The 25246-nt window shown below is 43.7% G+C and overlaps 3 protein-coding genes across 4 annotated transcripts; all 3 read left to right on the forward strand.

Moving 5' to 3' along the window:
* The first annotated feature begins 527 nt into the window (after nt 1-527).
* Nucleotides 528-8358, forward strand: LOC117739338 (zinc finger protein 665-like). Its single transcript, XM_034545690.1, has 2 exons — nt 528-1173; nt 7473-8358. The coding sequence occupies exons 1-2, from the start codon at nt 981-983 to the stop codon at nt 8342-8344; spliced, it is 1065 nt and encodes a 354-aa protein (XP_034401581.1). The 5' UTR covers nt 528-980; the 3' UTR covers nt 8345-8358.
* A 1540-nt stretch (nt 8359-9898) lies between these two features.
* On the forward strand, nt 9899-21598 carry LOC117739324 (zinc finger protein 501-like). Of its 2 annotated transcripts, XM_034545667.1 has the most exons (3): nt 9904-10454; nt 19135-19623; nt 20860-21598. In XM_034545667.1, the coding sequence occupies exons 1-3, from the start codon at nt 10262-10264 to the stop codon at nt 20898-20900; spliced, it is 723 nt and encodes a 240-aa protein (XP_034401558.1). In that variant the 5' UTR covers nt 9904-10261; the 3' UTR covers nt 20901-21598. The 2 variants fall into 2 exon arrangements, with proteins under 2 accessions (XP_034401556.1, XP_034401558.1); XM_034545665.1 differs by having other exon boundaries at nt 9899-10454; nt 19135-21598.
* Nucleotides 21599-22174: 576 nt separating this feature from the next.
* Nucleotides 22175-24494, forward strand: LOC117739321 (myeloid zinc finger 1-like). The gene is made up of 2 exons (XM_034545662.1): nt 22175-22731; nt 22964-24494. The coding sequence occupies exons 1-2, from the start codon at nt 22539-22541 to the stop codon at nt 24427-24429; spliced, it is 1659 nt and encodes a 552-aa protein (XP_034401553.1). The 5' UTR covers nt 22175-22538; the 3' UTR covers nt 24430-24494.
* Nucleotides 24495-25246: the final 752 nt, after the last annotated feature.

Here is a 25246-nt window from a genome sequence, read left to right on the forward strand (position 1 = left end):
CTCTTTGTAATAACGAATCTAGTTTAATATTGGAATTTTGAATTGAAAATTGTAATCACTTTCAACTAAACAAGATTGCTCCATCAGACAAAAATAAATAAAATGTGCAATCATTTTGTTAGAACAATACAAATAAAGTTATGTCTGTGCAAAAACCTAATATTTGGCAAAAAATATCTTAGTGTGGCTGCAATTAACCTGTTTTGCACTGAATATTATTTCAAGATAATAACAATAAAGCGCAACCTGTAAAAATGTTTCAAACAAGTTCAAATATTTGGCAACAAAGAGTTTTACTCAGTTGTGCACTGCATATCTTTTCAAAACAACAATAACATGCAACCCTTGCAAAACAAAACAGATTGAGTGCAGATATATGGCTTTATACGCCCACTCTTAATTCATGTTCAATGTTGAGCTTTTGTTTTGAAGGGCAACAAAGTCAATCTCCTGTAGGACGTGGCGAGTCGCCAAGAATCTTGGCCGTCGCGCATGCGCAAGCGTAACCCGTTATTGTCGTAACATAGCGCCCCACCTGTAACCGCAACCCACTAGAGGGGCCCGTCCCGCAGTTTGAGAGCCACTGAGTGAAGTCAACATAGAAGATCTCAGGCTCTTATTTTGAAGCTGACCCGGATGTTCCTCCATTAGCAACATGGCGGCCGCCGTCAGCAGCAACATTGTCGTCTCGTTGTTGCGTTGCTAAAGTGTCAGTTAGCTCCTTCAGTCCTGATCCAGCAGAGTTTCTGTATGTCTGGATAAACCTCTGAATGGACTTCTAGAGGTTCACCTTTGTTTCTGGATGTTGTTCCTCGGACTCATCTCCCGGTAGCCTACAAAGATATTCAAGTTAGCTTAGCATGCTAACAGACCGACGGGGACGGAAGTCAGCAACACAGCGCTAGTCCCAGTTTAAAGGAGAGCAAACGGGCTTTGTGACGGAGTTTGTGTGGAGGAAACGTTTCTGTCGTTGTGTGAAGATGTCTAAAGTCCAAATGCTGAGATGTTTAGTCAACCAGCGACTAACTGCGGCTGCGCAAGAGATATTTGGGCTGTTTGAAAGAACCATAGCAGAGTACGAGGAGGAACTTTGTAGTTCCAGAGAGGAGAACGAGCGACACCGGAAACGACTGGACGCCGTGTTCAACCCGGAAGTCCGGAATCAAAGAGCAGGTTGGTTCTTTGTTTCTTTATCGCTTTAAACTGATGGAACCAGTTCTGGTGGAAGTATTCACTTCATGTACTGAGGTAGAGTTACTGAAGTATTTAAATACTTTCATGCGTTTTATTACAATACACCTCAGATGTGAATATTGTACTTTTTACTGTACTACTATTGTGATGTTCACACAGAAACTGTAAAGGAACAAAAGCTTAAATGTTCTCCAGTACGAGACTTCAGCCACCTGGCAGAGCTAAGAGTGAACAAACAACGAGAGAGTTACCGACCTCTCCTGGTAAAAGGTGGATTCAGAGGGATGTAAGGGCTTGAAACCGCACTTTGCTCCAGACAACGCCACAAATGTCATGGACAAATGTGGGTATTTTATATGTTTTACGTCTTCCAGGCTCTTTCCTGTGTGATTTTCCAGGTAAACACACGTGTCCTCTTTGTTTACCTTCTTCCACTGGTCACCTCGTGTTTGATGTCACTTTGCGATGAATTGTCAAAGTTTGCAGGAGACTCATGAAAAGAGTTCATGAAGGGAATTAACTCCTGCAGCCACAAGCGGTTCACTAGCGTGAGGGAAGGTTTGCTGGTGCATAGATCACATGACCTCATCACATGACCTCATCACATGACACACCAAGCTAGTTATCAGACAATTTGAACCTCTTTGGTTCTACAGATCAGGAAAGACCTCTTCCACCACATACAGTAAGGAGCTGCTGTAGACCAGCACCACGTGGACTAGATAGACCTCTTACTGGTATTGTATATCCTGGTCCACCACATACAGTAAGGAGCTGCTGTAGACCAGCACCACGTGGACTAAGAATCACAAGATCATCTGCATACGTAATGATTAACTAAAGTATTACCAATCATCCACCCAGTATTGCCAGCTTTCAACTGCTTGGACAGATGATCAATATATAGATTAAAAAGAACTGGGGACCAGACCCCCCCTGCTCGGACCCCATTGCTGACCCCCTTCTACCTGCATAGTCTGGTGGGCCAGACCTCTCAATGTGTTTGGAGACGCCTCTTTGACTCATTTTGACAAACAGCTTTCCATGATGAACACGGTCAAAATGTTTGGAGGTCTCAATAAAACACATGAGAACGGATGACCTTTGACCTCTATATTTGTTGACAATTTCCTTTTTTAGGGCATATTTATTTCCATGTTTGGCTTTAAAGCCAAACTGGTTATCTGAGGAGTGAATGGACTCTTTCATTCTGTCCAACAGGACCTTTGACAGGATGCTGTAATGTTTTTAATGACGTTCACTAACGGAACCGACGGCGTGGAGTCTGGTCACGTTTCATGAGTCACGAAGCCGCTAAAAAGGAGTTCTCGCAGCATATTTAAGGTGTTCGGCAGTAATATGGTGTAAACCACTTGCTTTAGCTTATGTATAGCCTGGTACACCTCATGTGACATCATTGTTATTGACACCACAAGTCACCACTGATGCAGTTGAATAAAGTACGATAATGCTGTCGCCATAACTCGGCAATATTGTCTGTTCCTGATTCCAGTGCACGGCAAAGATGTTCTACGGTTGTTAAGAACTCTCACTTCTCTCCAGAAATCAACACCATTGTTGCATGTCGACTTCTTAGCCTGGAGTCAGCCCTCACGGCTTGCTCATTTTTTACAAATGAAGCGAGCGGCATACTTATATGAAGGCAAATCACTGTCAAGATTTGAGAGCGCAAATGAGAGCTCTCTGTAATTTACTTTGACGAGCGCTTTGACGTCACTCCGAGAGCAAAGGACACTCGCATAGTTTATCATGTTCTGTCGGGTGTGATATCCAGCCAATCCGAGGACGAGGGTTGTAACCAAATAGATGTAGAGATACGAGCGAGCAGGTTAAAGTTTCACGGGCGGGACTTCTGAGTGACGTCAAAGTGAATTACATTTTGCCTGATTTGCATTCCCGTACTTCTCGTATTGGTGAGCTCCTTGTCCTCGAGGCTCCGTGGGACAGCCGTGATTTAAGAGCTTCACACATGAATATCACATTGGACATCCTAAATGTTCATGTAACGCTACAGCCACAGGTTATTTAGGTATTCTTTAAGTTCTTTAAGTAATTAATATCTATATTTGGCTCTGTGTTGGCAAGCATACGTTTCACAATATACTGCAATATTATTATTTTCATGAAAACTAGCTGTGTACAACCTGGATATTCTAATATGTAAATCACATATTAATAAATCAGTGGTCAAAACTGCATCAAAAGGTTTTTCTGCAGAAAACGCACTGAACTGAAATTATTTGTTGGTAAGTGAAAATAAAGTGCATATTGCATCCTCATTGTGTCACTAAAATACATACTGTATTCTTTTCTTAATGTGCCACTCACTTAACTTCCATGTAGATGCCATAAACCTCACATGAAATAAAGTGCATTAGGTGAATCGGTCTGTTAATGTAGTTCTGTTTCATCAGAGTTAGTAAACCTGGTGGAACAGAACACCTGTTAATGTAGTTCTGTTTCATCAGAGTTAGTAAACCCGGTGGAACAGAACACCTGTTAATGTAGTTCTGTGTCATCAGAGTTAGTAAACCTGGTGGAACAGAACACCTGTTAATGTAGTTCTGTGTCATCAGAGTTAGTAAACCCGGTGGAACAGAACACCTGTTAATGTAGTTCTGTTTCATCAGAGTTAGTAAACCTGGTGGAACAGAACACCTGTTAATGTAGTTCTGTGTCATCAGAGTTAGTAAACCCGGTGGAACAGAACACCTGTTAATGTAGTTCTGTGTCATCAGAGTTAGTAAACCTGGTGGAACAGAACACCTGTTAATGTAGTTCTGTGTCATCAGAGTTAGTAAACCTGGTGGAACAGAACACCTGTTAATGTAGTTCTGTGTCATCAGAGTTAGTAAACCCGGTGGAACAGAACACCTGTTAATGTAGTTCTGTGTCATCAGAGTTAGTAAACCTGGTGGAACAGAACACCTGTTAATGTAGTTCTGTGTCATCAGAGTTAGTAAACCCGGTGGAACAGAACACCTGTTAATGTAGTTCTGTGTCATCAGAGTTAGTAAACCTGGTGGAACAGAACACCTGTTAATGTAGTTCTGTGTCATCAGAGTTAGTAAACCCGGTGGAACAGAACACCTGTTAATGTAGTTCTGTGTCATCAGAGTTAGTAAACCCGGTGGAACAGAACACCTGTTAATGTAGTTCTGTGTCATCAGAGTTAGTAAACCCGGTGGAACAGAACACCTGTTAATGTAGTTCTGTGTCATCAGAGTTAGTAAACCCGGTGGAACAGAACACCGGTCAAGACTTCGTACGATTCTCTACCGCGACATCGGCCCTGACTCTTCTTCCTGAATGAGAGGAGAGTCCCGTGTTCGGAGCTCGTTGGTGGCGCTGAAACTTCTCCTTGAACGTCAAAGTGGTGTGAAGATGTTTCTTATAACACTCTGTACTTCTGAACCGTGGCTGCCCAAACACGTCTTTAAATAACGCACTCCAACTTGAGATTTGGACCAAAATTGCAGTTGCAATATTAGTGGGAATTATCATTTTTACATGATTATTAGGGTTCTCGTGACGACTTCGTCGTAGAGGAACCTGATGCATTTCGAGGAATTCTTATTCTTCTCTAGCAATGAAAGTGTTTTTGGCGCCTTTATCATATCCTAAAAGTTGTTAAATTAGACATTTGCATATCAGGACCTGTGAACAATGTGATAATTTGGAGGTCTCGCATTCGTGTCTTTATAAATGTCTCTATAGCGCCCCCTTGAGGTAGAACGCCTGCCTCTTCTGAAAACTATGACCGATTGTTCTGACATTGGGCACACACGTCCGCTGGAGTCTCCTCGACAAAAAAGGTTCCGCTGAAAATAAAATGCGCCTAATTCGATGTTCCGCCATTTTGAATTTAGTAAAAAAAACACGTTTTTTTCTAACTTTTCCTAAACGCTGGCTCCGATTGTTACGAAACTTTCTGTGGTTCGTTATTGGTTCCATATCATCAGCTTCAAAAGCTTGTTGATGTCTCTTATGGGCGCAACGGCAAAGAACACCATTCACCATGAAAATGGAAGTTGTTTTATCTCGGCCATACGTTATGTAATCTGTAATATTTCTCATATGTCTTGACGCACTGACCCTGAAGACATCCATATGATCATTTTAATCCTAGTCATAGCGCCATCTAGTGGCAACATTAAGTTACATGTGTTCTACTGTTCTACCCTTCTCCTCACAGATTAATCAGATCCCTCTCAGAATGTGTCAGAACAGACTGAAGACCTTGATAATGTTTCACCGTGAACATTTTCGGAGCATCGGTGAAGTTTGATGCTTCGCCGTGACCGAATAAACCGATGGAACTCGACTCCACATCCTCTCCAGATGTCACACGTGTGATGAGACTCCAGGCCTGAAGACATGTGCAGTCTAAATTTGAATTATAGTCGTAGCGCCACCTACTGGTAACGGGAAGTATCATGTTCTATAGTTTGGCTTGCTTCTCTCAGGTAAATCAGATCAACATCAACATAATTTGTTCCACACAAACAGAAGACTTTCATGATGCCAGCACACAAAGCATTTCTTGTTTTGTATTACGCTGTTGCCGTGGCAACCTTTTCTTCGCAGTAAACAACGAAGGGGCTTTGGAGGGACTAAACATATTCGAATTGTAATTTAACTTGGCACACACATTTAAAGTCAAAGATGTAGTTACCTGATATGATTTTAATGCTTAAAAATGGAAATTCGGCTCGATAGCGCCCCCTACAAATATTAAATTATGCAGCCCAGCGCTACGTTTGACCTACATGTATGAAACTTGGTAGACATATGTAAAACATGTAAACTGAAAATAAAGTCTCTTGGGACCATGCTCTAAACTGACCCGGAAGTCGGCCATTTTGATTTATTTTTTATTTTTTCGTTAATTTCTTCATGCCTTATTCTTGCGAAATTCCTCCTTAATAAATCATTGAACAAAGTTAGCGCACACATTAACTATTCTAAATGTAGTTGTATGATATGATTTTCATCCTTAAAAGTGCCCATTCGGCTCGATATTAAAAATAACTCCAATAACCTGATAATGCTCTAAACTGTAGTAAAAGTCAGCCACTTTGAGTTTTGTGTGATTTTTCCAGTACTTCTTGTGTATTTCTTGCCACTACACATTACTGAACTCCTGATGAAGGGATTTGATCAGCTGCCCTTCAAATGTATGATGTTGTTGCATGTTGGGCCACACGGTGGAAACAGCAAGTGGGGGACTGTTTGCAGTGGAGTATAATTTACAGCATCGCTCCATGCAGGAAAAAAACGTCTGACTCACAGACGCTGACTCACAGACGCTAATTCAGACGCTGACTCACAGACGCTGACTCACAGACGCTAACTCACAGGCGCTAATTCAGACGCTAACTCACAGACGCTGACTCATAGACGCTGACTCACAGACGCTAATTCAGACGCTGACTCACAGACGCTAACTCACAGACGCTGACTCACAGACGCTAATACAGACGCTAACACACAGACGCTAATTCAGACGCTGACTCACAGACGCTGACTCACAGACGCTAATTCAGACGCTGACTCACAGACGCTGACTCACAGACGCTAACTCACAGGCGCTAATTCAGACGCTAACTCACAGACGCTGACTCATAGACGCTGACTCACAGACGCTAATTCAGACGCTGACTCACAGACGCTAACTCACAGACGCTGACTCACAGACGCTAATACAGACGCTAACACACAGACGCTAACACACATACGCTAACTTACAGACGCTAACTCATAGACGCTGACTCACAGACGCTGACTCACAGACGCTAATTCACAGGCGCTGACTCACAGATGCTAACTTACAGACGCTAACTTACAGACGCTAACTCACAGATGCTGACTCACAGACGCTGACTCACAGACGCTAACTAACAGGCTCTTACTAAGGCGAGGACCCGCACAGCGCTGCTCGCAGCTTTAATTTTCATTATTTTTTCTGGGATCTGGACCAAACAAATGTGTTCTATTAAGTTTGTAGAATATGATGAGTAGGCCATGACATCTCTGGAGAACCACAGTAACAGTCATTCACCCTCAGGTTATGCTTCATTATGTTTTAGCAGCAAAGGGAAAACTTTGTCTCACAGCTGGTAACACACAACCGTCTTTAGTTTTTTAGTTTAGTGCTTCATGTCTCCCACATTACAGGAAAGTAGTGAGACCACTGGATTAGTTAACATGAAATTACAGTTTTCTAAGATGTGGATGTATTTTATTATTCTCCACAGACGTCCAGCAGCTGTTGGTGGTAAAAGAAGAGGTTCCCCCTGAGCAGCAGGTCTGGAGCTCCAGTCTGGACCAGGAGGAACCAGACCCCCCACACATTAAAGAGGAACAGGAGGAACTCTGGACCAGTCAGGAGGGAGAGCAGCTTCAAAGTCTGGAGGAGGCTGGTAACAAGTTTTCATTCACTACTGTCTCTGTGAAGAGTGAAGATGATGATGACGATGACGAAGAAGAGGATGCTACGTTCTCACAGCTTTATGGGAGACAAACTGGGGAGAACAGAGAGGCGGAGCATTTGAAAACAGAAGTTGATGGAGAGGACTTGAGGAGATCAGAACCAGAGACTGATGACAGTAGAGATTGGGAGGAGACTCAGAAACCTCAGTCAGATTTAAATCATCTGCAAAACAATGACGTACCTGGAAGTGAAGTGATGTGTATCGGCTCGTCTTCATGTGTTGGAAGCTTTGACCACAAGAGACATCTAAAGAAACGATCTAGAATCCAAACAATAGTGAAACCTTTTCACTGCTCGGTTTGTGGCAAAAGATTTGTATTCCATAGTGCTCTTAAAAAACATGTGATTATCCACACAGGGGAGAAACCATTTAGTTGTTCAATTTGTAGCAAAACATTCTCGCGAGAGCAACATCTGAAACGACACTTAACTGTCCACACCGGGGAGAAACCATTTAGTTGTCTAGTGTGTAGTAAAACATTTGCACAAAAGGGGGATCTGACACGACACTTAACTGTCCACACAAGGCTGAAACCATTTTGTTGTTCAATTTGTGGTCAAACATTTTCACGAAAAGGAAACCTGACAAAGCACATGAAGCTCCATGCAAGGCAGACGCAGCTTGGTTATAAATAAAATTTTAATATGGATTCAATCATCTCTGTTTTTCCTAAAATCACATTGTAATTGTATTGTAAAGAGCATCAGAAATAAACAATCAGTTTCAAAATAAATGTATTCAGCTGAGATGAAGCTACAGCGATTTAGTTCTGTTGGTATTTGGTGACTTCACGTCTCAGAGGGTCCATTGGACCTGGTCTGATGCCCCGCCCCCTCTCTACCTCCTTCTGTTTCATGGATTGTGGAGGTCTGGCTCGTGGTCCATGCCTACTACTCATTATTCATACATTGTCATATTCATGTAATGTGTTTATGTAACTCTGTAACTCTGTTCATCTGGTCACATGACATCTATTCTTCTGTCCATCCGGGGAGAGGGATCCTCCTCTGTTGCTCTCCAGAAGGGTTCTTCACTTTTTTTCCCCTCAAAGGGTTTTTTCTATCATTTGGGAGTTTTTCCTGATCTGATGTGAGGTCAAAGGTCAGGGATGTCGTATGTGTACAGATTGTAAAGCCCTCTGAGGGGAGTTTGTAATTTGTGATATTGGGCTATAAAATAAACTGAATTGAATCATCGATGTAGAGAGACGGTCTCATAGGCAACAGACAGCAGTTACCGCTATACAGCCCATGGATCGAACTAAAGTATTTAAATATCTTGGTTTATGGTTTTATGAAAAATAAACATCGTATGGAAAACATTGAGACAAAATGTAAAGAGGTGTGTTCTCGGATTTGAATGGTGGAGCTGACAAAGGAGCTTCACTGCATTGACTCGGGGCTTTGATGAGAGTGTTGCATTGTGTACGAAGAGGCAGCAAATGTCAGGTAAATTCTAAAATTTCAAAAAAAAATAGTTTTTGTGTATTTGATGACAAGGACTGAAATCACACAGCTCCATTGTTGCACCGCTGAGGAAGCAGAGGCACAGAAAATGAACGGGGAAAATCTCTTTAGTTGTTTCTTTCCGTGTCCTTTCCACCACGTTTGAATATGAAAAGTGAAAATGTACAATTAAGTACATTTTTCAAGTAAAAAACAGATATTAACAAATTAGTAATAAGGAGTAATAAAAAATATTCTTATAAAAAAGTTATATAAAATAAGAAATCTAAAAAAGAAAAATAAAGAGACGATATCCACCCATTCATTTATGTCCTCAAAGTGTTATATGTGACGTCATAATAAATAATATTTTACTTAACTTTAATTTATTTAGTTCGAGTTTTTATAGTAATACAAAAATAATAATAATACAAATGATTTTACTAATAAACAATAAATAAAATTGAAATCACACAGCTCCGTTTTGCATCGCTGAGGAAGAAAATGATCAGGTATCAAATAATTGATTTTTTGTCTTCTACAGAAACAAATAAATGTTAGAAAAAAATCTCTTGTCTCTTTACGTGTACTTTCCAACGTTGTTACATATGGACGTTAATTTAAGATTGAAATAAGGATATACTACTTTTATACATTTAAGGGCTTTTATTTTGTAGATTACCCACAAAGTCTGATGAAAGCCAAATGGAAGCTTCTCATGCTCTTATTTTGAAGGTGACTCCGCAAGCGGCAGCTGACCCGGATGTTCCTCCATTAGCAACATGGCGGCCGCCGTCAGCAGCAACATTGTCGTCTCGTTGTTGCGTTGCTAAAGTGTCAGTTAGCTCCTTCAGTCCTGATCCAGCAGAGTCTCTGTATGTCTGGATAAACCTCTGAATGGACTTCTAGAGGTTCACCTTTGTTTCTGGATGTTGTTCCTCGGACTCATCTCCCGGTAGCCTACAAAGATATTCAAGTTAGCTTAGCATGCTAACAGACCGACGGGGACGGAAGTCAGCAACACAGCGCTAGTCCCAGTTTAAAGGAGAGCAAACGGGCTTTGTGACGGAGTTTGTGTGGAGGAAACGTTTCTGTCGTTGTGTGAAGATGTCTAAAGTCCAAATGCTGAGATGTTTAGTCAACCAGCGACTAACTGCGGCTGCGCAAGAGATATTTGGGCTGTTTGAAAGAACCATAGCAGAGTACGAGGAGGAACTTTGTAGTTCCAGAGAGGAGAACGAGCGACACCGGAAACGACTGGACGCTGTGTTCAACCCGGAAGTCCGGAATCAAAGAGCAGGTTGGTTCTCTTGACATGTTTCCTTCGGCAGAAAGTATTTCAACATAAAGAACACGTGTGTAGCTCAGGTGTTGGACCCACAGATGACGTCGTCGTATGTACTTTGTTGTGAATACACATGTCACGTCTTTCAGTCCACGTGAGAAACGGATGCTGGTCTTTTCCCCCTGAACATTTCTTATTGAATGTTTCTCAAGTCATGTGTTTTGCTCGATGACCCTCTGTTGTGATGGTCAGGGATGTGAACATGTTTAAAACACAACAATGTACGACACAAGTGACTGCACACCGAAACATGTTAAACTAAATAACATGACTACTGCGCATGAAACGCACCAATGCAGGTGTTAATATTTATATTCCTTAGCTACACATATTTATCGGTGCTTTCTGTATGAAAGGTAGTAAAAATGTTGAATGCGCTCATTCATTTGAGATCAGTTAGTGTAACACAGTTGAAGAGGCACACAAATCATTTGCTCCAATTCCAGAACAAAAAGCCACATGAGGCAGCAATGTTTATTAAGTACCAGCAGGGTTGCAAAAATAAACAGGAATTAATGGGAATAAACTGGAAATGTTGGGCTAATTTAACTGTATGTACCTTGTCATAAGCAGACATGCACGCAAACATCTATAATACAACTTTTTTAAATTACATTTTTTACTTTTTTGACATTTTGTTCTTTCATCAAACAACAAAAACATGAACGTGAACGTACAAAAGGTGTATTCCCTATGATCCCCCCCAGTGTTTTTCTCAGGTCTAAATGATTTCTTCCTGGACCTCATCAACGTTCTCCTCACTGCTGTAACAAGTTAGTCTACTGTATACAAATAAACTTGGTATTGTAAAAGTTCAGAGAATCTCGAGCTGCCTGGTGCTTGAAAGAAGAAGCTCCGAAGCCAGAGATGTATAATAATCATTATTTAATCATATAAACAAGAGTCATCAGTATACATACAGTCCAGGCCCGGACGCGCTCACATGGCTTCACTTCCAGTCTCCTGACGTAGCCAACAGGTTCTGTCTGGCGTCACCACGTAAGAGACCAAATTCACGTCTTACAATTAGTTTTATTGGCAGTCCATTCGCTGAGCTAAGCTCCCATTGGTTAGTGGAGGTATTCATGTAAATACCTTTCAGAGACATGCTGCTGACCAGAGAATAAGACATGAGGTTCACACCTGAAGGTTAGTTCCATTGGTTAGTGGAGGTATTCATGTAAATACCTTTCAGAGACATGCTGCTGACCAGAGAATAAGACATGAGGTTCACACCTGAAGGTTGGTTCCATTGGTTAGTGGAGGTATTCATGTAAATACCTTTCAGAGACACAGCATGCTGCTGACCAGAGAATAAGACATGAGGTTCACACCTGAAGGTTAGTTCCATTGGTTAGTGGAGGTATTCATGTAAATACCTTTCAGAGACATGCTGCTGACCAGAGAATAAGACATGAGGTTCACACCTGAAGGTTAGTTCCATTGGTTAGTGGAGGTATTCATGTAAATACCTTTCAGAGACACAGCATGCTGCTGACCAGAGAATAAGACATGAGGTTCACACCTGAGGGTTAGTTCCATTGGCCACTTCAAAGAATGCCTCAAATCGATAAACTAGCGGGGTCAAATCTCACACTTCCGGCCAAGGACAGGAAGTTCCCCTTCAGAATAAAACCCTATTATCCTGCCTTCAGAATAAAAGCAACATCTCAGGTTTCAATCGGCATCCATTTTAACTACTGTCTAAACAATAAAACATCCATTCATTCCCATGCATCATACAATGAATCATTACATTTGTCATTAACAAACAGAATAATAAAACCGTGATCCTTTCTTATGCTTCATAATACATTCCTCCGAATATTCCTCAAATTAATTATCATAACTTTCTTTATGTATTAATTTAAAACATAACCTCTCTTATCTACATGTGCAAGTATATATAAAATCCACTACAACTCAACAGTATTAAAATGAACATGGCTTCAGTTTACCAAGTAATCAATATGCTAATGACAAACAGTGTTGGGAAAGTTCACTTTCTACATGAACTAGTTTAGTTCATAATTCAAAATGTTGAACTAAGTTGAAGTCAAAAAATTAACTAGTTCAGTTATTTTGTTCAATATGTTGCAGCTATAATGCAACATATGACAAAGACGTTCAAAAACAACAGAACGTTTTATGTTTATGTTTCCAGACAATGTTCCCAACGTGCTGCATTCAGGGTCCAGCTGAGCTCGGCGTGCATAGTCTTGTTCTCAACTACATTTAAGTTCCCTGTTATGTGCTTCCAAATAAACAATTTTTTCAAAATTCCCGTGGAAACTTTCCGCCCCTTTGCAACCCTAAATACCAGAGAGGGCTTTTTGATTTCAAGTAAATGTAAAAACAACATGTGGAAAAGTGCATGTAAACGCATCATTTGGTGGTTTGTTATGCATATCATATCATTTACATATCTATTTAAATAGATATGTATATAAACATGAACATAAATATAGATATAAATATGGACAAAATAGCCCTTCTGTTAAAGAAAGAAAAATGGTCACTGAAATGACAAAAGTAATAATGAATATAAATGTACTGAAAACTAACTAATGAATATCAGACATTGCTTTTGAATTGTGGTTCAACAGAATCATAAAAATGTCCTGGACACAATTGAAGGTACCCATAATTTAATATGTTGTTGCACAACCGTTTGAGGCAATCAAGCGATGTGTGTAACTCATGAGACCTGTGCACCTGTCGGCAGGTGTTTTGGCCCCTCCCCCATGAGCAAACTGCTCCAGCTGTCTCAGGTTTGAAGGTTCTCCAGACTGCATGTTTCAGCTCCTTCCACAGATGTTCAGTAGGGTTTAGATCAGGGCTCTAGGAGGCCAATGTTTTGCTCTTAGACCTTCTTTGGTGTTTTGGGTTCTCATCTGTTCAGAGAACATTCTCCCAGAAGCTTTGTGGCTTGTCAATATGCAGTTTGGCAAATTCCACTCTGGCTTTTTTATGATTTGCTTTCAGCAGTGGTGTCCAAACGGCAACGGGTGGTGTGATCAGCTGATGGACCGTGACCTTGGAATTCACCTCTAATCTCTTTAGAAAATGTTCTCTTTGGGTCTCATTCGTATTATCTCATCAATGTTCCTCTTGTGGGCTCCGGTCCCGTGGACCGTAACCTTCTGAATGATATGTGCAGAAGGTAGTCACAGGAACATCAATCTGCTTGGAGAAGGTCTTGCAGCCTTTAACATGTGTATCTGTAATGTTCCTTCTAGTCTCCTGAGACAACTTTATTCATAGCTTTCTGTAGTCCATGTTCAGTGTGGTCCTTCTAGACCCTCACCAGTCTGGATTCAAGACCTCCACTCAACAGAGACCTCTCTCTGTCCTTATCCTTCATACTAGAGCATCCTCTCTCTCCTCTGTCCTTATCCTTCACACTAGAGCATCCTCTCTCTCCTCTGTCCTTATCCTTCACACTAGAGCATCCTCTCTCTCCTCTGTCCTTGTCCTTCACACTAGAGCATCCTCTCTCCTCTGTCCTTATCCTTCACACTAGAGCAGCCTCTCTCCTCTGTCCTTATCCTTCACACTAGAGCATCCTCTCTCCTCTGTCCTTATCCTTCACACTAGAGCATCCTCTCTCCTCTGTCCTTATCCTTCACACTAGAGCATCCTCTCTCCTCTGTCCTTATCCTTCACACTAGAGCATCCTCTCTCCTCTGTCCTTATCCTTCACACTAGGGCATCCTCTCTCTCCTCTGTCCTTATCCTTCACACTAGAGCATCCTCTCTCTCCTCTGTCCTTATCCTTCACACTAGAGCACAGGTTCAGTGTGGTCCAGTTTCAGTGTGGTCCATGTTCTGTGTGGTCCATGTTCAGTGTGGTCCATGTTCAGTGTGGTCCATGTTCAGTGTGGTCCAGGTTCAGTGTGGTCCAGGTTCAGTGTGGTCCAGGTTCAGTGTGGTCCATGTTCAGTGTGGTCCAGGTTCAGTGTGGTCCAGTTTCAGTGTGGTCCATGTTCAGTGTGGTCCATGTTCAGTGTGGTCCATGTTCTGTGTGGTCCAGTTTCAGTGTGGTCCAGTTTCAGTGTGGTCCAGGTTCAGTGTGGTCCAGGTTCAGTGTGGTCCAGGTTCAGTGTGGTCCAGGTTCAGTGTGGTCCATGTTCAGTGTGGTCCAGGTTCAGTCTGGTCGTTCTGCCTGAGTGACTCGAGGGAAGACCCGCCCCTACTCTGCCTCTAATTGTGATTGGCCTGCTGAACGTGAACATTAGCCTAGCTATGATGCTAACCGGGCGCTTTGACCGACACAAGCCTGGGAGGCGAACAAAAGTAGCTTTCAAATTCAATTTTTTGTACATTATCATAAAATTCCCTTCTGATGATTTCTTTAGGCAAGAAATCGACTGGCTACATTTTGTCAGTTTTACAAAAACTTATATTATTGATATAATATTATTTAAATGGTATCCTGACAGAAACAAAAATCCATCCATCCATTATCACCCGCTTATCCGGGTCGGGTCGCGGTGGCAGCAGGTCCAGCAGGCCGACCCAGGCTTCCCTCTCACCCGCAACACTTTCCAGCTCATTCTGGGGGATCCCGAGGCGTTCCAAGGCCAGCCGGGAGATATAATCCCTCCAGCGTGTCCTCGGTCTTCCCCGGGGCCTCCTACCAGTTGGACGTGCCCGGAAAACCTCTAATGGGAGGCGTCCAGGAGGCATCCTGACTAGATGAACCACCTCAGCTGACTCCTTTGGACACGAAGGAGCAGCGACTCGACTTCAAGCTCCCCCCTGATGTCCGAGCTCCTTACCCCATCTCTAAGGCTGAGCCCGGCCACCCTACGGATGAAGCTCATTTCGGCCGCTTGTATCCGAGATCTCGTTCTTTCGGTCACGACCCAGAGTTCGTGACCATAGGTGAGGGTTGGAACGTAGACCGACCAGTAAATGGAGAGCTTTGCCTTCCGGCTCAGCTCCCTCTTCACCAAGACGGACCGGTATAGCGCCTGTTTTACTGCTGCAGCCGCACCGATCCGCCTGTCGATCTCCCGCTCCACCTTACCCTCACTCGTGAACAAGACCCCGAGATACTTGAACTCCTTCGCTTGGGGTAGGCAGTTTGCCCCCACCTGGAGGGAGCACCATGGCCTCAGATTTGGAGGTGCTAACTCTCATCCCTGCCGCTTCGCACTCGGCTGCAAAACGCCCCAGTGAATGCTGGAGGTCACGGTCCGAGGAGGCAAACAGGACCACATCATCCGCAAACAGCAGAGAGGCGATCCCGAGACTCCCGAACCGGATCCTCTCCGCCCCCTGGCTGCGCCTAGATATCCTGTCCATGAAGGTCACGAACAGGACCGGTGATAAAGGGCAGCCATGGCGGAGGCCAACACCCACCGGGAACGTGTCTGACTTACTACCGAGGAGACGAACACAGCTCCTACTGCAGGCGTACAGAGACCGGATGGCCCGTGCCAACGGGTCCGGCACCCCATACTCCCGCAGCACCCCCCACAAAAACCCCAGAGGGCCCCGGTCGAAAGCCTTCTCCAGGTCTACAAAGCACATGTAAACTGGTTGGGCAAACTCCCAGGACCCCTCCAGTAATCTTGCGAGGGTAAAGAGCTGGTCCACTGTTCCACGACCGGGACGGAATCCGCACTGTTCATCTTGAATCTGAGGTTCGACAAGTGGTCGGAGCCTCCTCTCCAGCACCCTGGCATAAGCTTTTCCCGGGAGGCTGAGCAGTGTGATACCACGATAGTTCGAGCACACTCTCCGGTCCCCCTTCTTGAAGATGGGAACCACCACCCCGGTCTGCCAGTCCATGGGCACTGTTGCCGACCCCCATGCGACACTGAAAAGGCGTGTCAACCAAGACAGCCCAACAATGTCCAGCGCTTTCAGCATCTCAGGGCGGATCTCATCCACCCCTGGCGCCTTGCCACCAAGGAGCTTTTTGACTACCTTAGCGACCTCTGCCAGGGATATGGGTGAATCCACCCCAAAGTCTTCCGGCGCTGCCCCCTCTCCGGGGGACATGTTGGCCGGGTTTAGGAGTTCCTCAAAGTGCTCTTTCCACCGCCCGACGATGTCCCCAGTCCGGGTCAGCAGTTCCCCCCCCCTGCTGAGAACAGCCTGGGGTGGACCCTGCTTTCCCTTCCTGAGCCGTCGGATGGTTTGCCAGAACTTCCTTGAGGCCAACCGAAAGTCCTTCTCTATGGCCTCCCCGAACTCCTCCCATGCCCGAGTTTTAGCCTCCGCGACCATCGCCGCTGCAGCCCTTCTGGCCCGCCGGTACCCGTCAGCTGCTTCAGGAGACCCCTGGGCCAGCCAGGCCCGAAAGGCCTCCTTCTTCAGTTTGACGGCTTCCCTCACCCCCGGTGTCCACCACCGGGTTCTCGGGTCCCCCGCCATCTGATCCAACTCACCACCAGGTGGTGATCAGTTGACAGATCTGCTCCTCTCTTCACCCGAGTGTCCAAGACATACGGCCGCAGATCAGATGATACGATTACAAAGTCGATCATTGATCTCCGGCCTAAGGTGTTCTGGTACCAGGTACACTTATGAGCCACCTTATGTTCGAACATGGTGTTCGTTATGGACAAACTGTGGCTAGCACAGAAGTCCAACAACAAAACACCATTCGGGTTCAGATCGGGCAAGCCGTTCCTCCCAATCACGCCCCGCCAGGTTTCTCTGTCATTGCCCACGTGAGCGTTGAAGTCTCCCAGGAGAACTATGGAGTCGGCAGGCGGCGCCCTTTCCAGGACCCCTCCCACCGACTCCAAGAAGGCCGGATACTCCGAAATGCTGTTCGGTGCATAAGCACAAACAACAGTCAGAGCCTTACTCCCCGCAACCCGTAGGCGCAGGGAGGCGACCCTCTCGTTCCCCGGGGAAAACTCCAACACAGCGGCGCTCAGCCGGGGGCTCGTGAGTATCCCCACTCCCGCCCGGCGCCTCTCACCCTGGGCAACTCCAGAAAAGGACAAAGTCCAACCCTTCTCCAGGAGCTTGATTCCAGAGCCCATGCTGTGCGTGAAGGTGAGCCCAACTATATCTAGCTGGTACCGCTCCACCTCCTGCACCAGCTCCGGCTCTTTCCCCGCTAGTGAGGTGACGTTCCACGTCCCTAGAGCTAGTCTATGCCGCCGGCGATCGGCCCGCCCAGGTCTGCCGCCCGGTCTACATAGCACCCGACCCCGATAATTCTCCCTGCGGGTGGTGGGTCCACAGGGTGACTGCTGCTCCATGGTGTTTTTTCAGGCTGAGCCCGACCGGGCCCCATGGGCGAAAGCCCGGCCACCAGACGCTCGCCGACGAGCTCCCCTCCTGGGTCTGGCTGCTGTTCATCAGGGTTTATTGAACCGCTCTTAGTCTGGGCTCTCCCCGAGACCTGTTTGCCTTGGGAGACCCTACCAGGGGCTGATGCCCCAGACAACATAGGTCCCAGGATCACTGAGCCACTCAAACTCCTCCACCACGTTAAGGTGGCGATTCATAGGAGGAGAGAAACAAAAATATGTAACAATAATACTTTTTGTATAGTAAAGGGCTCCTACTAGAGCCCCAACAGCGAGCTCCCAGCTGGGTCTGTGAGCTTATCGACCTCCACAGGCGCCTCCAGAGGTTAATGATGAAAAAGTATACGGAAATTGTATAGATACAAACTAGCTTTCTTCAGACCGAGTAGCCTCTCTTCGGACTTTGAGAACAAAACATGAGCTGCCGGGTCGCTGGTTAGTATCACAGCTAGGCAAAATGTTGTGATTAGCATCACAGCTAGGCTAACTTTGGTGGTTATCATCACAGCTATGCTAACATTGGTTTTTAGCATCGCAGCTAGGCTAATGTTGGTTGTTCAATTCAGTTCATTTTGTATAGCCCAATATGCCTAACTTTTGTCAATATTGCCTCAGGGCTTTACAAGCTGTACACATATGACATCCCTGACCTAGGACCTCACATCAGATGTTAGCATCACTGCTAGGCTAACGTTAGTTAGCAGCTTTCAGGATGCCAAAGAGAGACGGCGGCTGCTCCGGACAACTTCCTCTGCCCATCAGAACAACCGGAGAAACACTTTATTCTGATGTGAATGAGTTTTAAATTATAGGCCTAAATACATTTGATGTCAGTTAATAAGTAATGCTGATTTATAAACCAAGGTTAGTAAACATCAGATACTTAATGCTAGACTAATTAATAATAAGATCTTTTTAAATTAGAACTAACGTGAAACTGTTTCAAAATCTTTCGTGGAGCTTCTCATGCTCTCAACTGCTAAACAGCGCATTCATCTTTTGAACTAATTATAATTGATGAAGCTCAAACCAAACATTTTGTTCGAGCTTGGGCGACTGGTCAGTGGTCAGCAGGTCTGACCTTCAATCAGAGGATCTGCGGTTCCCCGTAGCTGTTCTACGGTGTATGATTGGATAAAAGCGTCACGGATTCTACCTCGTCACATTTACTTATTTTCATTCATTCATTGTTCATTATTACTCATTGTACATTTGTGATTATATATAAAATAGTCACTTTACACAATGACAATAACATTTTGCCTCTTGAAGTTCATTTAAGAGTTTTTGAGCGTCTGTGATGTTGATGAACAACAACAATAAACCGTAACGTCTGTGTTTCTGTTTTCCCTCAGACGTCCAGCAGCTGGTTGTGGTTAAACAAGAGGTTCCCTTTGAACAGCAGGACTGGAGCTCCAGTCTGGACCAGGAGGACACAGACCCCCCACACATTAAAGAGGAACAGGAGGAACTCTGGACCAGTCAGGAGGGAGAGCAGCTTCAAGGTCTGGAGGAGGCTGGTATCAGGTTCCCATTCACTTCATTCACTGTGAAGAGTGAAGATGATGAAGAGGAAGAGGAAGCTCAGTCCTCTCAGCTTCATCAAAGACAAACTGAACGTATGGAAACATATGATGATGGAGAGGACTGTGGAGGACCAGAACCAGACAGGAAGTCAGATCCAGACACACATTTACAACCTCATACTGTTGACAAGGCTGGAGACTCTTCTGAACCTGAGACTGAACACAGTGATGATTGGAAGGAGACCAGAGAACCTCAGTCAGGTTTAAACTCTCTGAATAATGAGGAAGTTAATGTCAGTGATTCAAAATGTAGTTCTGGTGAGAAACTATTTGGATGCTCTGAGTGTGGGAAATTATTTAGCTTCAGGGGAAATCTGAAGATACACATGAGAACTCACACAGGACCAAAACCTTACAGCTGTTCAGTTTGTAAGAAGTCTTTTACACATAGTAGAAGTGTACAGAAACACATGAGAATCCACACAGGAGAGAGACCTTTCAGCTGTCTCGTGTGTGAGAAAGGGTTCATTGAAAGTGGAGATCTGAAGAGGCACATGAGAATTCATACGGGAGAAAAACCTTTCAGTTGCTCAGTTTGTGATAAATCGTTCACACAGAATGGAAGTTTACAGAAACACATGACAACTCACACAGGAGAGAAACCTTTCAGGTGCGTAGTGTGTGGTAAAGATTTCACTGAAAGTGGCCATCTGAAAAGACACATGATAACTCACGGAGGAGAAAAACCATACAGCTGCTCTGTTTGTAAGAAGTCTTTTACACATAGTAGAAGTGTACAGAAACACATGAGAATACACACAGGAGAGAAACCTTTCAGCTGCTCGGTGTGCGGCAAAGGTTTCATTGAAAGTGGAGACCTGAAGAGGCACATGAGAATTCATACAGGTGAAAAACCTTTCAGTTGCTCAGTCTGCAACAACGCATTTGCACAGAAAGGATGTTTACAGGCGCACATGAGAATCCACACAGGAGAGAAACCTTTCGAATGCTCAGTTTGTGAGAAGAGATTTGTACGCAAGTCGAGCCTGAAGGCACACATGATAACTCATATGGGGGAGAACTCCTTTTAGTTCTGTTTGTGCTGAAGGTTTTCTACCAACGGTAAATCTGACACTTACACATCAAAGTCCACACGGGAGAAACAATCTAATACAACTAAATTAGATTAGTGCAGATCTCCACCAATGGGTAGACAAAGATGCTGGATTCACACGAGGTGTGTAAAGCCCTCATTGTTAAAACACAAACCAGCACAAACATAATCCTTTACTAACACATCCCACTATTAACAGACACGTTACAAGCTAACGGCAATGATAAATAACATATGTATTTTGGAACATGAAAACAGCAAACTCAGTCCTGCACTGCATGATGGGAAATATGGGCTGTTCAAAGCAAAAAAGGTTAAATTCTGGAACTGGACTTTTTTGTACACAATGCAGCCGAACACTATTTACACGCTAGGCAACAAAAGACTGTTTATGCCGATATACATAAGGCATTTTGTTAAAATGTTTGTTTGTGCTACAGCTTCTCGTTGTGTGGGCGCAGGAGAAGGAAAACACCTTTAGCCGCTCTGAGCAGCACGATGAGTCTCTCGCCGAGCGCCGTCCTGATCAGAGCTACTCGCCGGTCGGGTTTTCATAACGGGGTTTGTATTTAATAAACCTGACCCACGCACATTTATGGAAAAGGGCTGGATGTGAAATGCTGTAGAGAGCTTCTAGAATGTCAGCCATGAAATGAAATAATTAAACATGAATTTCAAGGTATTGTCATGCACAACTGGCATATTTTGGAAACCGGTCCTCATCTTAAATCAGGTTTTGAATATTCTTCTTGCTTTGTTTACAAACCGGCTCCAAACATTTCACTCACTTCTTTCTTATCGATCATTGGGGATGGTAATTATAAGTGTGCGCCCAATGTAATCTCACTTTATAATGTCTCATAAACATTTTGGGAACAATAATTCACTATCAATAATATTTTTCTAACCGCAAGGTTTGGTATAATACAGAAAGCAAAAATAATGTATGTACTTGTATGTAGGAAATGTAAAAACACTTTTTTATTTTGTCCACCAGGTGTCACTGTCCTCCTGTAGATCGTTTTTCATGGTTTTCAGATTGTCATAATTTAGGTTAGATGTTTTGCTGACAATTTTAATAGCTCACGTCTAATAATAGACATCCCGAATACGTACTGTAATGTCAAATTAATGTATCTGTATGTCTTTTAAGGAAAATAATTAAAAAAATACACAGTGTGGTTTGGCATTGTTTAGGGAGCAGGGGTGCAAAAATACATAAATATACATTCATACATATTTGCTAGATCAAATACATGTTGGTAAATAATCCTTTGAGTCGTCTCTTCAGAGGCCAGCCATAAGGAAAAGATGGAAAATAACTCGAATGGGAATGAAGACATTGTTTTTTATTAATTTGATTCAGGGCTTTTATTTTGTAGGTTGCCAACCCATTTGAAGCAGAACCGGATGTTTAATGTATAATAATACATTTCAATAATAATAATAAAAATGATGAACAATGAATAAAAATACAACATACAAAATAAAAACTGACTTAAATTCATTTCTAATAATAAAAGATTGTGATTATAATAATTAAGAAAAGAAAAATAAAGTAAAATAATCTCTCAAGTGGTATCTTTCCAAGTCCTTTCCACCACTGTTACATATTGAAAATATGGAAGTTAATTTAAGATTGCAATAAGGATATACTGCTTTTATTCATGTAGGGCTTTTATTTTGTAGATTACCCACAAAGTCTGATGAAAGCCAAATGGAAGCTTCTCATGCTCTTATTTTGAAGGTGACTCCGCAAGCGGCAGCTGACCCGGATGTTCCTCCATTAGCAACATGGCGGCCGCCGTCAGCAGCAACATTGTCGTCTCGTTGTTGCGTTGCTAAAGTGTCAGTTAGCTCCTTCAGTCCTGATCCAGCAGAGTCTCTGTATGTCTGGATAAACCTCTGAATGGACTTCTAGAGGTTCACCTTTGTTTCTGGATGTTGTTCCTCGGACTCATCTCCCGGTAGCCTACAAAGATATTCAAGTTAGCTTAGCATGCTAACAGACCGACGGGGACGGAAGTCAGCAACACAGCGCTAGTCCCAGTTTAAAGGAGAGCAAACGGGCTTTGTGACGGAGTTTGTGTGGAGGAAACGTTTCTGTCGTTGTGTGAAGATGTCTAAAGTCCAAATGCTGAGATGTTTAGTCAACCAGCGACTAACTGCGGCTGCGCAAGAGATATTTGGGCTGTTTGAAAGAACCATAGCAGAGTACGAGGAGGAACTTTGTAGTTCCAGAGAGGAGAACGAGCGACAACGGAAACTTCTGGACGCTGTGTTCAACCCGGAAGTCCGGAATCAAAGAGCAGGTTGGTTCTCTTTTCTTTTCCATTATGTATTTAAAAACGTTCATACTTTTTATTGAGTTACTTTAACATAAATAAAAGAACATTTAATGACAGCAGCAGCTTTTTATTTAGAGGTCATGCTTCTCTCATTCACAACTAATTCACTGCTTAATCATTGATTAACCTCTTGAATCATAAACAGTTTGATATGAGGTTCATAAAAAGTATGAATGTATTTCATTATTCTCCACAGACCTCCAGCAGCTGTTGGTGGTTCAAGAAGAGGTTCCCCCTGAGCAGCAGGTCTGGAGCTCCAGTCTGGACCAGGAGGACCCAGAGCCCCCACACATTAAAGAGGACCAGGAGGACCCAGAGCCCCCACACATTAAAGAGGACCAGGAGGACCCAGAGCCCCCACATATTAAAGAGGACCAGGAGGACCCAGAGCCCCCACACATTAAAGGGGACCAGGAGGACCCAGAGCCTTCACACATTAAAGAGGAACAGGAGGACCTCTGGACCAGTCAGGAGGGAGAGCAGCTTCAAGGTCTGGAGGAGGCTGGTATCAGGTTCTCATTCACTGTGAAGAGTGAAGATGATGAAGAGGAAGCTCAGTCCTCTCATCTTCATCAAAGACAAACTGAACAGATGGAAACAGAAGCTGATGGAGAGGACTGTGGAGCACCAGAACCAGACAGGAAGTCAGATTCAGAAAGACCTCCAGGACCAGATATTGATAACGAGACTGGAGACTCCTCTGAACCTGAGACTGATGACTGTGATGATTGGAAACGGAACAAAGAACCTTCGTGGGGTTCAAACTCTCTCGCTGACCAGAACTTGTGCATCTGCTCTGAATGCGGCAAAAGATTCAGCAACCGGACCAACCTGAAGGTCCACATGTTGATCCACACGGTACTCAACCCATTCTTTTGCACACTTTGCAATATCAGATTTTCTCAGAAGAGGAAATTAATTTGTCACATGAAGCGTCACCAACCGGCAAAAAGTCACCGCTGTCCAGAGGACCCAGAGCCCCCACACATTAAAGAGGACCAGGAGGACCCAGAGCCCCCACACATTAAAGAGGACCAGGAGGACCCAGAGCCCCCACACATTAAAGAGGACCAGGAGGACCCAGAGCCCCCACACATTAAAGAGGAACAGGAGGACCCAGAGCCCCCACACATTAAAGAGGACCAGGAGGACCCAGAGCCCCCACACATTAAAGAGGACCAGGAGGACCCAGAGCCCCCACACATTAAAGAGGACCAGGAGGACCCAGAGCCCCCACACATTAAAGAGGACCAGGAGGAAGCTGATGGAGAGGACTGTGGAGAACCAGATACTGAACCTGAGACTGATGATTGGAAACGGAACAAAGAACCGTCACGCGGTTCCAACTCTCACCAAAAAGTGCTCGATCAGCGATTTTTTGCTGACAGGAAATTGTACATCTGCTCTGAATGCGGGAAAAGGTTGGGCAACCGGGCCAACCTGAAGGTCCACATGTTGATCCACACGGTACCCAAACCATTCTGTTGCACACTTTGCAGCGGAAGATTTCCTCAGAAGAAGAAATTAATTCGTCACATGAAGCTTCACCATTTTTGCCGCTGTCCAGTTTGTAACAAACGTTTTCGATACAACGGCGACATCACGAGACGCTTGGAGAGTCACAGCGGAGAGCCGGCCGGGCCTCGGACTTACTGTATTTAATATTTAGTTGTTTCTTTGTTCTGTAATTGTGCGTATTATAAATAAAGAACTTTATAAATACATTACATAACAATACATTACATCTACTTTACATCTACATTCCATTACATTACATTACATTTCATGTCATTTAGCTGACGCTTTTATCCAAAGCGACTTACAATAAGTGCATTAAACCATGAGTCCAAACTAAGAACAACAAGAATCAAGAAAGTACAATTTCTTCAATAACGTTAAACTACAAAGTGCTATCAGTAAGAGACATTTAAGTGCTACTAAAGTGTTAAACTACAAAGTGCTATCAGTAAGGGACATTTAAGTGCTGCTAAAGTGTTAAACTACAGAGTACTATCGGTAAGAGACATTTAAGTGCTACTAAAGTGTTAATCTACAAAGTGCTATCGGTAAGAGACATTTAAGTGCTACTAAAGTGTTAAACTACAAAGTGCTATCGGTAAGAGACATTTAAGTGCTACTAAAGTGCTAAACAACAAAGTGCTATCGGTAAGAGACATTTAAGTGCTACTAAAGTGTTAAACTACAAAGTGCTATCGGTAAGGGACATTTAAGTGCTACTAAAGTGTTAAACTACAAAGTGCTATCGTTAAGGGACATTTAAGTGCTACTAAAGTGTTAAACTACAAAGTGCTATCGGTAAGAGACATTTAAGTGCTACTAGAGTGCTAAACAACAAAGTGCTATTGTTAAGGGACATTTAAGTGCTACTAAAGTGCTACTACGGCTCTACCTTCCCTATTCCAGGTGTAGTCACTAAGATGTGTTTTTAGTCTGTAGAGACTTCCTGTCCTGATGTCAA

The sequence above is a fragment of the Cyclopterus lumpus genome, chromosome 11, assembly GCF_009769545.1.
Source record: "Cyclopterus lumpus isolate fCycLum1 chromosome 11, fCycLum1.pri, whole genome shotgun sequence".
NCBI lineage: Eukaryota > Metazoa > Chordata > Actinopteri > Perciformes > Cyclopteridae > Cyclopterus > Cyclopterus lumpus.